This window comes from Trachymyrmex cornetzi, unplaced genomic scaffold (genome assembly GCF_001594075.2).
Source record: "Trachymyrmex cornetzi isolate Tcor2-1 unplaced genomic scaffold, Tcor1.1 scaffold466, whole genome shotgun sequence".
Taxonomy (NCBI): Eukaryota; Metazoa; Arthropoda; class Insecta; order Hymenoptera; family Formicidae; genus Trachymyrmex; species Trachymyrmex cornetzi.
The window spans coordinates 137,704-153,134 of record NW_017299465.1 but is presented as its reverse complement, the minus strand read 5'-3'; the positions used below and the strand labels follow the sequence as shown (position 1 = coordinate 153,134).

General features: G+C 40.6%; 1 protein-coding gene across 1 annotated transcript in view; it reads left to right on the top strand.

Moving 5' to 3' along the window:
- ds (dachsous cadherin-related 1) overlaps positions 1-14,810 on the top strand; it is a 77,771-nt gene extending 62,961 nt beyond the window's left edge. The window contains exons 14-16 of the mRNA XM_018513324.1: positions 7,658-7,951; positions 11,068-11,521; positions 12,172-14,810. Coding sequence (XP_018368826.1) covers positions 7,658-7,951; positions 11,068-11,521; positions 12,172-14,482 — 3,059 coding nt within the window. The 3' untranslated portion in view covers positions 14,483-14,810. The remainder of the gene's footprint in view (positions 1-7,657; positions 7,952-11,067; positions 11,522-12,171) is intronic.
- The last annotated feature ends 621 nt before the right edge of the window (positions 14,811-15,431 follow it).

Sequence of the window (15,431 nt, the reverse complement as noted above, 5' to 3'; positions counted from 1 at the left end):
TTTTGAAAAGGTGAAAAAACGAAGAGATTTGTAGTGACCCTTGATGGTATGGATGAGGCACCAAATTGTAGATGGTATGGTAAGGGTTAACAATTGATTGTTCGACTTGCTTACACTTTTTTACACTTTTTATACTTAAAATGAGATAGATATAAATTTGGCGCTGAAAAGAGAGAGAGAGAGAGAGCGAAGATGCTGAGTGTAAAAAGTGTAAGGAAGTCGAACAGACCTAATATGTTTAATAAAAGTATTTTTATATTTAATAATTTTGTTGAATATAAAAATACTTTTATTAAATTTATTGTCAATATAGCCAAATTTTATATTTAATATAATGTTACAATATGATTGACTTACATGTCCACGATGATTAAGTTACTCGCAAATTGGTAAAGATGAGCATTGTTAATCACCGTAGGACATGAAGCTTGTCGCGAAGCCATATAATAATCACAAGACATCACCAATTAAATATAATAAATTTGAATGATATCGACATTTTCAACTCGATTGCGATTGGGATCATTTTCTTTATGCATACGTGAGAACACAAATATGTTACCGACTGTTTTAAAAGATAAATATTTAAACGATTAGTCAAACGATAATGGAATATCAATTCATTATTATTCGGATGCTTTTCTCTTAATTACCAAATTTCGATATGCAGTACAGTAATGTTACATAATTGCATTTTTTCCTATTTTTATCTACGGCCGATAAGAATCTAATCTATTGAAATATTACAGCTATGCAAAAATATTTAATAATATTTGTGCATAACAATAACTAATTAATTAATTACATTTTATTTTATTCGGACTAATCGTTAAAATGTCATCAATCATATAAGATCGATATTTTTTATCAACGATAAAGTTACAATATAAATAAGTTATCACTCTGTCGACTAAGCATCTGAATGTTTAGTCTCTTTTCTGCGTAATGCTATAATCTTATCAGATTTCACTATATAACATTACGAGTAACGAGTGATTTCTTAGGGTACTCAACGATATCAAGTGTCAAGTAGTATCCATTTGCGAGCCAGGCAAACTGACGCCGCAATCGCAAATTGTTATTCCCGCTTTGCGGCAACGTGAATTGCTCGTCACCCCGTAGCTCTATCTGCGATCAAACGCGGTCACATTGCGTTACAACATGGAATGGAGAGGACGAGCTCGTTAGAATAGCTGATCGTCGACGACAGTAGCATCGCGGTATCATACTATACGATAATCCTGTCAACAAATACAATCTCGGGTTTCACCGGATATCACCGCGATAGCGATAGCTCGAGTTTCGTCTTGGTCATCGACTCGTGAATGTCTATCTCCCTCTCGAAATTCAATGGGTTTTATGATGATTCGTTTCTCTCAAGGTCGCCCACAGTGTGACAGGAGGAAGAGATGTAGCGGAGGCTGCATGCTGTGCGGAAAGAAAAATAAAATTAGATGAATAATTGAAATATTTATTTTTATTGCACTGCTGTATTATTGTGTTAATACTACTGAAATTATTGCTTCTCAGATCAACAAAAGCTACTGTAAATATTATGATAAAATAGAAAGCAAGATTATGATTTAAAAATTTATTTATCTATTATTTTATTCATTGAAAAGAGTCTATTTATGGTTGAAACGTTTGAATGAACCATTTCATGATTGTATTATATTAATAAATTATCAGCAAACCAGCTGGGCTATAATAGCTCTGATTTTATATTCTATTGAATTTTATTCAATATAGCTAATAATATATTGTAATAATAACGATTTAAAAAATTGACATTGCGAAAAAATGATATAAAATTAAAACTAAAATCTCTGAAGTGGAATTTAATTCTAAAGAGTGAAAATTGCGCCAATCTTGAAAAAGAGTGGCTCAATTTTCAATCTTTAAGAATGAAATTTATTCTTCAGTGTGAGATTCACTAAAAGTTTTATGATTAGTAATAGCCGTGATGAGAAGGTATAATTTTACGCATAATGATAATAGCAATACTGAAACAACTAATCAAATTTGGGCCCAAATGCATCTTCCTACGTATAATAACAGTAGTAAACTGGAATGGCCAATTCAATTTAGGCCCAAATTCACTTTCCTACTACTCATCCATGGCAATGTTACACTTGTCTTATTAAACCGTGATGATGCTACAAATGTTTTGAAACATTCTTTGATTAGTCTTCTAACTTTGATTAATCAAACGCTTCAAAGCATTTTTAATGAAACTTTATACTCTAAATTATACGTTTTCAATTATTTTCAAATGTATGTGAATTGTAGGTATTTAAGAAACGCGGTTGTGTTCTGTAAATAGACGCAATCAAGGTCAGATCGACATTTTCAACCCAAAAAAACTTGACACATTTTTAATTCGAAGTTAGATTCTAGTTTGCAAAAAGAATTCGGTATCTGGAATAAAGAAGAGAGGGACGAGTCGAAAAGTTAGTAAGCTAGAGAGAATAGAAGAGAGGAGTCCAACCGCGCCAAGAGGACGGGAACGCATTCTACTCCACGTATAAAGTTAAGTGGCAAAGGATTTATGCCGACATTAAAGTCCAACTGTTCGGAACAATCTGCATAACTTAGTCGAGGCTGCCGAGGCGCGCGTTCGGTGGCTCAGCTTCTCTCTCTTCACCTCTCTCTCCTCTTCTGCTCGCGGACTCTAGCACACGGGGTCCTCTTGCTCCTCGGCCTTTCTCGCCACCATATTGTACCCCATTGACAGATACGATTCAATGGAACGGCACGGGACCGTAGTGGCCGCGAGTTTGACGTACAAGCGCCAACCTCGCGCGCTACCACTTCTCAAGACGCAGAAAAAGAAGGTCCCGTCCCGTTGAGCCCCGTCCATTTCGATTGCCATCAAACGGGCAGCTAGTCAGTGAAGATGACGCGACGAAAGGAAGGACTGGTGATCGAGTAAGTTCAACCACATCGTCGGACAAACGAAAGTTGCTGCGTGGTTTCGATGATACCTCGAACGGGCCGTTTTCTTCTCGCGTAGTCCTCCGTTTCTTCCTGCCTGATGGAATTCCCAATAGCGAGCAGGTGGCGAGTCACGCACGTTCTAGCAAGCATTCCAAGACGACGGGAGATATAATAGGAGATTCCTTCGGCCTTTTATTGCGCTCGCGTTTTTGTCTTCATCCCTTTCTTCGCTTTCTGCTGTTGTTACGTTGCTCTTTCTTCTTCTTGTTCTTCCGAGAACCTTCGACATGAAGGTAGTGGCTACGTACTCGCTTACGCCAATGGCGTAATGCGAGATTACTATCTAATTTGTATCGCCGTAGAACTCTTCGGAGTCTCGTGTAAACGAGATTAACACCGCGCCAGGCGAAATTTATTTAACATTGTACCCTGCTTTCGTAGAAACCTCACAGTTTGTTTTTGCAATCACGATTGTGTCAGTGCCACGTTGTGTAAGTGTCACTCTTCGCCTATAAAGATCCGATTAAATCGATCATTTATGCTTCCCTTGGACACGCATCGACGCTTTCAATATCCTGTCGATAGTTGAGGTGAAATAGCTTCTCGCTTCCGCCCAGCTCGTACACTTCACTGTATTCAAAGTGCATTTGATAGAAATATGAATTACGTGATCGTAACGTGGTGAAACAGGACAGGATAACGAGCTTGCTCTGACGTCTTCTAACAGCTTTTCTTATCGCGTTTTTACGGTAATCGCATAGAGATTTATGCTTATGTTGCTAATTGATGATACAACACGAAGTGGCTTAACCTTTAAGTGGGTATGTGTAGTCACAGCACTTCAGGTATAGTTTTCTTTAAAACCTTGTTCTAGAAAATAAAAATAAAAAATACCATCCAGATGCCCATAAGTCTTAAAATTCATTATTTTTACATTCCTCTATTTCATAAGGTATAAACTAATGTAAATTAAACCATACTTTAATATATTAATAAAAATATAACTGTAAAATTAAATCTCAAGATTGTAAATCTTAAAGTGAACTCTCAAATTAAAAAAAAACAATAAGTAAATGAGAAGACAGTGCGGTTAATAATATTTGCACGGAAAGAGCAATTTTGCTAAAGAATCTAAAAATTTAGCCAAATACAGATTTGAAAATAATTTTATTGGACCATCAAAATAATTAGGTAGAACATCAAAATTGTTTGCTGGAATATCAAAACATTTTGCAACATTACTCATTATACTTGTGATTCCTACAAAACTATTTTGATGGTCCAAGAAAATTATTTTCAGATCTGTATCTAGCTAAATTGTTAGACTCTTCAGTAAAATTGCTCTTCCCTGTGCGCTTTATTAACCGCCCTGTATTCTCACTTGTCTTGTTTAGTTAAATTTATTGTTTTATAAAATTATAATTTTTTTAGAATCTTCTGAGCATTCCATCTATCAACTTGTATATCTTTAAATCTACCTACTTAAAGGTTAATATAAGAACCTCGAGTTCTCGTCGTCGGTAGGTTCTCTCGCGTTTCTCGCACGACAGCGATGTCGATTATGTTTAATCCGCGCAAGTTTCGCACGGTCGGGTTTTAACGCGGCCCGTTCGAAAGAGCCCTACGGTAAACGTTTGTAATTACCCCGGTAGAATAAAAGGATATAATTATCATCGAAAGCGGGAGGCGCGGCTCGCAAATGTTGGATGGGCCTTGCCTCCGCTCCCGTAGGGCCCTTCTGCGGCCATACCCACAATTCGTGGGAGGATTTAATCGACAGAAACGATCGAACCGGCTACGAAAGTGGCACTGACACGAGAAATCGAGACAATGGTAGACCACCGACGAACGTATTTTCCATACAAGGAGCACCAACGTCGCCGCTACGTGTTCATTTGCAGGTCCGAATCATGAAATGCGAGGAAAACGTGATTGAAGTTAACCTCAGTGAAGTTACGTAACGAATCTGATACTCAACGTGCCGCAACATATTGCGATAAAATTATATTGCATTTGCGGTTTTTATTATTGTATAAAAATTAAATTTAACTTAGCGCCAATTGTTGATATTAAACTTACACGAATGATTCGTATCATCTAATTTTTACACGACTCGCACGCGGTTTTTCGGTGCTGTTGCGAAGATATTTACGTTTCCAAAGTTTCACCCACGCGATTGTAATTGCGCACTCCGGTTGTTCACATCTCTACTTCCGGTCCCAGCTGTGTTCGGAATAGTAAAAGGGTTTTCGAGCAATAACAGAGTCATGTACATAGACGGTGCGTGGTCGCTCTGGAAACCGATTTACATGACTTTAACGATCTCTCGTGAAATTTACGAGCGGTCGCAGCCGCGTGCCAGCTAAGCTTCCTCCCGCCCTTATTCTCTCTCTTGAATGCATCGCGTATACAGAATAATTCTTTTACTGCCGCAGGTGTTGCTACGCCCGACGTATATCACCCGGCTCGGTCGTGGAATCAAAAGCCCGGTCCTTGATGATGTACCTCCTTTTAACCCTCGTACTCGCATACCGTATACTTGCCTTTACCGAGCCGGAGAATCCCGTTTAAATCGCTGAAAGTTACGTAATACGTCCGTCTTTTTCTCACGTAAATCGTCTTTATAGGTTTTCACAGAAACACTCTGCTTTTCGTTTTTTGTGTCGAGACGTAAATACACGTGAGTCAATAAATAACCTTAATTTTTACCTCAACAATCAATGTGGTAAAAATTAAGATTTACTTATTAACTATCTATGTATTTTTATCTTAGAAATTATAGCAAATGAGAAAAAAAATCGAAATATTCACAAGCAAATATGACATTTTCTTCAATATTTATTAATTATTAAAAACTTTGGCTGTGATGATAAAATATATATTTTTGTGAAATATATCTCATATATTACTTTATTTAAAAAATAAAATAGATGATTTATTTGCTAGAAATAAAATTTTATTGGGCTGTATAAGCCTCTCTCTTTGAATAAGGATTTATTTCAATGAAATAAACATTATATCCCACAAATAAATTTTTAAGTATCTTCTCTCATTGTAAGAAGATATGAAGATCGTTGCGAAATTACTTGACTGCAATTATGTGCAACAACGAATCTTAGGCGAAGGCGTAAATTTACATTTAAAGACAAATCGCGATCAGAGTCGCATTCGTACGGCGATAAGCGTATTTCGTGTGCTATGATTGTGTTATGCAGAGTACATATCCACCCTTTGTGTTCACAAATTCATTCCCGCGATACGGTTTTCAATTTCCTCGCATACGTCTAGACAGGACGACATTGTAATATATTTCGCGGTGGCTGCGGCTCCCGATCGTCTCCCTCGCGAGAGGTTCGTCCACTCCTTCAGACGGATTCGTTTCGATCATTTCTTCTTAGCAACTGGCCAAGATAAAACGATTCGATAGTACGGATCCAATGCATTTTAAGCACCGACCCTCTTGATGTGTCTTTAACTTCGCGGAAGAGAACGCGCGCGCCCATGAGATCCGTAGGCTGCACAGTTCGCGCGTCGTATATATGTATCGCGCACGATCATTTCACAGTGACAAAGTGGCTTCGCGATGAGGGGACAAAAGAACGAAATCAAAGGCAGGCACCTTTATGCATAACGATGCAATCCGCTAGTAGCGACCGCACGGTCCACAATGCGAAGCGATAAAGCTCTTCATTCTGCTCGAAATCTTCAACGGACTTCTTTATTTTTGCCAAGTGTATTTCACTTAATTCCGTCGCTATCAGATAGCAAAATAGCACTTACGATTATCCAATTTATTTGCAGCAATGAGATTTTTGTGAATATGTATGCATTTTTTGATTCTGAAAATTCATTCTTTATTTATGTATTAATATTAATTAACCCTCGGCTACAGAGTAATGGGTCATTTAGATTCGAAGCGAAAATTTTTGAACGATTTTACAATCTGTATGATTCGTACTGTGAAGCTTTAAATCGTAGATAAAAAAACTTTGAATCTTTTCCTCTACACTAGAAAAAATACTAAATTTTAATAAATATTTATTTAAATAGTTCTAAGTAAATATTCACTACAGGTGAACATTTATTTATTTGATGTAAGAACCATTAATTTCATTTCATTTTTTATATTGAATAAATATTTCTCTACTGTAAGTAAATGTTTACTTAGCACTACTCACAAAGAAATATGTATAAAAATTTGTAAATTTTTTTTAGTGCATCAATCGCCATAAAGCAAAGGTTCACACTTATATTCTGTACTTCAAACAGGATGCTTCAGAATTTGAGTGTAATTTTTATAACTGTAACTAAGTTAAGAATAATGCATTTATTTGTGTATTTAATATCACTGTCGGCACGAACGCATATTCATTAATAAACGCTAAAAAGACATTCACTGTTAAAAACGTAACCATGAGCTTCTTTTATATGTAAACAAAGCTCGTGGTTATGAATGAAATTAAAAATAATGAATGATTTAACTGAAAATTAAGTTACAGTAGTTACTTATTGTATAATAAATGTAATGAACGTGTACATTAAATTTCATAAATTTTCATGAAAAATACGTTAAATTTCGTGTACATGTACACAAATATACTTTTCAGTTATAAATACGTACATTAAATTTAATGTAATATCATGGAATTAAGTTCAGATTGTATAACTTAAAAGTATATTAAATTTCATGAAATTTATAACAGTGTATCTTCAATTTCAGGAACTGCCATGGGAACTGTGCTGACGACCATCACGGCGAATGACGTCGACAGTTCGCCGGCATTGACGTATCGATTCGATGACATGAGTTCGGGGCCCTTCAGCATCGACCGGTACGGCGGTAAAGTTGTTCTACGGAAACGTCTGGACGCCGAGGTGCGTTCTGAGTACACTCTTCGGGTGATCGCCAGCGACGGGATTCATGAAGCGACGACCGATCTCACGGTTCGTGTGACCGATCTCAACGACAACACGCCGCAATTCAAGCAGGCTGTTTACGTGGCTGTTCTTTCGGGTACGTATCGAGGGCATACGATGCCTTCCTCTTTCTGCACGGTTACGAAAGCAACATGAATGAAACAGGTAGCAGATCGTCGGATCTGCGATCAAAACTCGGACGATGATCGAACGAGATTGCGTCGATTATCGCGTGGCGAACGCTCCAGCGAGCATAATTCTTTGATTTATTGGGAACGGTCGTTATCGAGATTGCGAGGTTGTTCTGTAAAACGGTAGCTTGGGATAAAATCGCGAGACGAGGAACCACACCACTGGCGATATACAGAAAAATACATACTGCACGCAAATAATAATTACTCGTTTCAAATATTTCAAAAGTTCATATATCCGAAATCTGTCATTAGTTTGTCGCAATTATCAAATGTATTTAAAATATATTCCGAATTCTCTCTCTCTCTCTCTCTCTCTCTCTCTCTCTAGAAAGTTTAATACTTCAAGATTATTAAATTAAAATAAATTCGATTTGTTTATTATATAAAAACGCCTTTTTGATTAATTTTGTAATATATTTTAAAAGAAAATACATTCTTATTTTAAGTATACATATTAATGAATTTTTCTATGATTTATAATTAATATATTTTAAGATTATTCAAGAATAGATTCTTTGTTAAGGATAACCTTTGCTTAAGAAAGACAGTGAATTAAGTAATTATTTTTCTTAACAATAGAATAATATTTTTCTGTGTGTACGAGATTCCTCGCGGATAGTTTGTTGCCGCGTTTTTAAAGCGCATCGCAAATCTCTTACTGTTCGCCGCAAGGATCGCGCATTAAAGAATTTAAATCTGTCAGTTAACGATCGGTTAAAGAATTAGTACGAGTGTTTTAACGAATCTCATTTAAAGCGCAAATAGTCCAGTTGGTATTGTATTGTTCCGTCGCCTTGTACCTTACACTAGGTGGAGAAAATCCACATTGAGGTTACACGTCCATCAGTCGGGATTCATTATCGTTCATACCGTAAAGTTGTCATTGGTCGCGCGAATTCTGTCACCCTGCTAGGCGAAGCATTTCGATATCAGCGTCCCATCAAAAAAAATCGAAGCAACAGTGGCACAAAGAGATGAAGGAAGAAGAAGGAGGTAACGGGAAGATACAGGCGGGCCTCTCGGTGCGAAATAAACGCGCATTTAAAAACTGGTTTTTAGTAGACACGCGTTGTCCTGTTGCCCGTGTTCCAAACTCGAATTGACACCGCGCCGAGATAAAGCGCGCGAGAAAGAACGGCGCGGGGGTGAGAGGTGGTGAGGAGAGGAGATGAAAGAGGAAGAGAGGAAAAGAAAGATAGAAAAGGAAGACGAGTAGAAGAAAGACCGATGAAAAGTTAGCTGCTTGAATATGGGAGAGAAAAAGATAGTGAAGGAGAAAGGGCGACGAGATAAATGTATAAAGAGAGGGAAAGAGAATGCGAGATCAGCAGGACAGGGCGAAAGGCGAAAGGAAGCAAGGAATGGCGAGGATGCGGGACGAAAAGGAGGAGGAGATGGAAGGAGAGCTGAGGTGGATTGCGAACTCCTCTCGCACATAAATAAACGTGAGGACACCGTTTGCGAGGCAGCCGAAAAGCCGCCTTCACTGCAACCGTCTGCTTCGAGAAGACTCTCGAAACTTATTAAAAATACATAGGCCTGCGCCTAATGGTGCATTTGGATAGGCGGTAGGGGAGTAAGGACGATCGGGGTACTGGGAGGGTTGGATTGGCAAGCAGCGAATATGGAAGGAAAGAGCTCGTTCGAGCAGGGAGCTCCCACGGTGACGAGAACGTCGAATTTGCATCTTCTCTTTTTCAGCTTCATCCCGTGTTTTGGCTCGCATGTTCGCGAAAAGCTATGTGCCGTTCCTCTTAGAAGGGACAAGCAAAGAACGGCGATATGGCTGTAGAAGGTTGCAGACTTGACTGAGCGAAAAAGATCTCGGCGAAAGTTAATGAAGCGCCTGGTCGGTTAATAGGACTGTTATAGATGTTCGTGAGGGGGATAATATCAAGATAGATAGAAGATCGGCTTTGCCAACCTCTCTCTCACGTTTTCTTAAAATTGTACGAATTTTAATTAAATACTAAAGAGCTATTAGCTTTCAGATACCTATCTTTCTATACAATGTAAGCTTTCAAAGTATCTGTCCCGCAACGGAGGTAATGAGGGAAGGAGACTAGTGGACGAGCAATGATACAAAGATTAGTAAGACTATGTTGTATCGACTGAGAACGATCGAAATATTATTGGGCGATAGAGTAGGATTAAAAATAATGAATAAAGAAGGAGATAGAAGGAATATTCTGACACTGCTGAAAATACGAATTTATCCTACAATTAGTGAGAAGATGTCGTGATGCGAGCATGTGCATACGCACTTTGTAATAATTATACAGTTCTTCTTGCTCTCTCCGCCAGGTAATACTTCTTTTTTTTTTTCGAGGAGTTGCCCTCGCTCCCCCCGGCTGCGACGCAAGATCCCCGAAGGGAATCATATCCTCCAGGTTTATTTCAAACCTTCCACGCACGCCACGCATCGGTCTATATCTTCCCTTGCCTCCTGTACTTTAGACCGCGGCTTGGCACATTAATGCCGAGTTATCCGACGATTTGAAACGCATCGAAATGATTTTTGTATGCGCAACGCGCCATCGAGAGCCTGGACCCACGGTACCGCGCGGCGCGATTTATATATAACTGGTTATTATTTCATACTTCCGTTCGGGCCTGATGTCAAGAAGGCTTATCCTCCTTGCTCGCCGTCCGAAAAAAGGCGTTTGTAATGTCGGTCCAGACCAGCGATGGTCGAGGACGCATCCGCAACAAGAAGACACGAAGAGTATTTGAGCTCAGGTCTGCTGATCTCTCGATCTTTCTCCCGCGTCCCTGTCGAGTGGTTCCTTGTACAATGTACGACTCGATAATCGATCTCGCGGAGAGTGCTTCCCGAGTCCCTGCCGTTCACTAATGAATGCCGTCTCGTATGACGTTATATGAGCTCTCTTTATAATTTCGCATCTAAATATCTTTCTCTTTATATTCACTCCAAGAATATTTTAAAGAATCCTGGTACGAATTTATGTTAATATAATTACACGCTGCGTAACCGTGTTGATTTTTTTTCTCATTTCAGAAGGGCAAGGCAAGCAGGAAATTCTGACAGTAAACGCTACGGACGACGACCTTTCGGAGGAGAACAGCCGAGTGCGATATTATCTGCTGCGTCCCGTGAAGGGATTTTCGGTGGATCCCGTGACCGGCGTTCTGACTGTTAATCACACAGCGATATCCAGGCCGATACCAAAAGAGATGGACTTGGCGATTGTTGCGGAGGATCATGGCAAACCCGCGGCATCGTCGGTGTGCTCGGTTGTCGTACGATTTAGCAGTTTAAAGAGCGCCCTACCCGGGCGGGAATACAATTTCATGGTGAAGGAAAGTGTGCCGAAAGGTACGACGTTGATGAAACTTTCCGATGTAGACCTTCTGGATGGTGCCATCATTGCGGGCGACGATAGCGGAACATTTGAGATATCTAAGGATCGACTGATACTTTCAAAGACGCTTGATCGCGAAACGAGGGACAGGTAAGCGATAGTTTAGATAGAAATTTGATTCTATGATTTTATACGTTGATTCTACGATTTTGTTACATTGAATCTTAGGTATAATCTACAATATGCTCTTTGCTTCCTATGCCTTGCTTTTTTCCCTCTTGCCTTTTTCTCTCTTTACAACCGTTTTATCAGCAATCATATTTATTGTCACATATTTCTTGTCTCTTTCAAAGTTCGTCATCTTTTATCTCGAATGATAAAAAACGAAGAAACAAGATAAGAGACAAAAAGGCAAGAAGTAAAAAGTGGTAAAAAGTAAGAAATAAGAAACTGTGGCGACTCGCCACTAGAGGTCCACGGGACTCACTCGGTTCGCGTAAGCACCGCGCCGCGCGAATTCCCTTTAAATAGAATATCATTCTGGATTCATTCCAGGTGTCTAAGGCAAGTCCCACCAGGACGAAACGCTGCGGCCGACCACAAAGCTTCGAGTTAGGCCTCCTTAGTGGACATTTCCACAAAGCAAAGAACATATTGTAGATTAGGATTTATGTAATTTAATTTTCTTATTGTTAGCATTCTCTCTCTCTCTCTCTCTCTCTCTCTCTTTCTCTTGACTTTTATTTCCTCTATTTTAGAATATCTAGGAGCTCTACCAAGTCGCGTATTTGATTTTCTAGATACATGCTACAATTGGGCAACAAGATCGAAAACACGACGACAGGCTTACTAATGGGAGATGAACCGATAATAGTAACAATCAACGTGGAAGATGTCAACGATAATTATCCGCACTTCCTGGAAAAGCTCTATGAAGTATCGATCAAGGAAGACGCCCCATACGGAATGACTATTGCCGTTCTACAAGCCAAGGACGACGACTTGGTTAATACCACAGCGGCCACCCTGGTGTACGACATTACCTCAGGAAACGACGGTGGTCTCTTCCGTGTAGAAAAGACAACTGGCGCGGTCTTAGTGAACTCCACGCTTGACTGCGATCTCGAGCCCGAAGTCTACAATCTCGTGGTGATGGTCTGCGACAGCGATCCGACTTTGCCTCTTTGCGCACTCGCTAGTCTTCGCGTTTATCTGGAAGATGTGAACGACAATTCGCCAAAGTTTCCGGTTTCCGAATATCTCGAGTTTGTTGGTGAGAATGAGCCGATTGGCACAATTGTCTTCTCCGCGCGTGCTTCGGATTTGGATCGTGGCATTTTTGGATCATTGAACTACTCTATTATTTCCGCCGCCAGCGGATTCTCCGATATCGATGACAGTTGGAAGCTGTTCGCGGTAGATGAGACGGGTACCGTCATTACTCGCGCCGTGTTTGATTACGAGCAGCGGAATCGATACGCTTTTACATTACGTGCCACGGACGCAGGAGGTCGTACAGCGGCAGTGCGTGTCAGAGTGGAGATTGACTCGAGAGACGAATTCTTTCCACAATTTACCGAGAGAATGTATCGATTCGGAATAAGGAGCAATACTCAAGTGCCTGGTACAGTAATTGGTCATGTGACAGCGACCGATCGCGATAAAGGACCCGATGGTCGAGTCGTGTATCAATTAACATCCCAACATCCTTATTTCAAATTGAATCGCACGACCGGTGCATTGATCGTGAAACAGAAATTAATGCACATCAATATGGACGAATCACCCAGATTAGTAGTTAGCGCGAGTTCCGGTAGACAGGGCTCTCTGTCTAACATGACGGTAGTAGAAATTGCACTAATGGATGATACCGAGCTGAATGGAGCTAGAGGAGCTACCGCTCTAGCGCCTACGGATATCGGTTCGAATATGGCTGTAGCTACTTCGGGTGGTTTAGCCGATTGGGTCCTGGGTCTGTTGATCGCTCTCCTTCTTCTCATTCTTGCGTTTGGTGCCATCTTTCTCTACCTTCATATTCGTAATCGCCGTCACAAGAAGCCCGGTACGAAACCAGGTCTGAATGGCGAGAGCAACGCTACTGCGTCAAACAGTTACGTGGATCCGAGCGCGTTTGACACAATCCCGATCAGAAGCGTGGCCGGAGTCGGGGCGAGCGGAAACGGTAGTTCTGCAAGTGGCGGAGGAGCGGGTGGCGGCGCTTCCTGTCAGTTTGCTCCTCCGAAATATGACGAAATACCTCCTTATGGAACATCCAGCCAATCCGGACAACAGCAAGCTACTTCCGAACTTTCCGGAAGCGATCAGTCGGGTTCTTCCGGCAGGGGCTCCGCCGAGGATGATGGGGACGACGAAGAAATCAGAATGATCAATGAGGGTCAGCAGACCGGTGATTCCGCGAGCGACCTTTCAGTTCACAATACTCAGGAATACTTGGCTAGATTGGGCATCGTGGATCCTCCAGCCGGTACGCCTAGGAGGCCTCCCGAAGCTTTGCCTATGGACAGTTTGCATCTATTTGAAGATGAGGCGAGCACCGAGGCAGATATAGCAACGTTGATTTATGGTAAGATTGGGGAATCTGGACGACCCACTTCTGGTCTGGAAGTACCAGGTGGGCCATCGATGAATGGTTCCCTAAGTTCCATCGTGCACAGCGAGGAGGAGCTCACTGGTTCGTACAATTGGGACTATCTATTAGACTGGGGACCCCAGTATCAACCGCTAGCTCATGTATTCAGCGAGATTGCTAGGCTAAAGGATGATGCCGCCAGCGTTCAAAGCGGAAACTCCGGCAGCAGCGGCAAGACCAAGTCTGTACATAAAGCACCACCGCCACCGTTGCTCACGTCTGTCGCTCCGAGATCGTTGGCGGCACCAGCGTTAGCGAGAGGAATTCTACCAAGGTCGCCGATCAGTCACGATGCCTCTACCTTCCCTTCCGCTGCGCTAAGTCCGAGTTTTTCTCCTTCATTATCACCCCTAGCTACGAGAAGTCCTAGCATTAGCCCCCTCGTACCACCCGCCACCCAGAGATCCAATCAAAGTGCCAACCGAGGAATTCCCGTCGCTGATGCTGAACTGAGGATTTGAGAATACTCTGATTTTAATCCGGCGTACTTTGCGTACTAATTTCTAGTGTTAATACAGTGATGACTCGTCGGGAATGCGACATCGGACGATGTGGTACCTCGTGTAATGCGAATAATTCCTGTTAATATGCGTTGTTAAATGTGATTTATTAATGGATATATGTATATTGCTCTCTCAGACTGTGCGAACAACGTGATCCGCGGGTATAGTGTTAACGAGTTATTTTAATTTAGTAATTTCAATTTGATCGGCCATGGCCGAATCGTTCTCCCCGTCACGCGCAAACGCTACTTTCCCGCGATTAATTGTTACTTAATTAATTAATTAACAAAATGTTAACAAAATGTAAACTTTATAGATAATTTCGATTCAACGCGAGGAGCGGTACGAGTAACTCAGATTGAAACAAAAAGCGAGAAAGCGGCGATTGCACCTTGATGATTCCATATCTGCTATATAATACAGACGTTCTTTATTCCGATCAATAGCTAATTGAAAACAAGTACTTTCTGAGCGGAATGTTGTAAATATCCGCCGATTGCGACGGCGTTTAGTCATTAAGTAGTATTGTAAATAATATTCTATGAGAATAACGATGTTGTCATAATCAAAAAGATATAGACTGTCCTTACCGTAAACCGGAAACCAAATGATCGCGCCATGTTTATCAAGCCTTCGCGTGAATGTGTGTACAGTAATCTAATTTTATTATATCGAATCGATTAATACTACGACGAACATGGCGATATCATTCGAATTAAAAATGAAAACGCTACCACGAGCGAACTGATCACATATTGCATTTCGTGGCAGCGTATCTTTAAAAGCGTCCATATACCATATTCGTTGATTAATTGTTACTTCGTCCCCCGAACGCGATCTCGATGTAACGAGGGATGGAATTTCTCAGCCCGATACATATATACATAACGCACTGAATATATATATA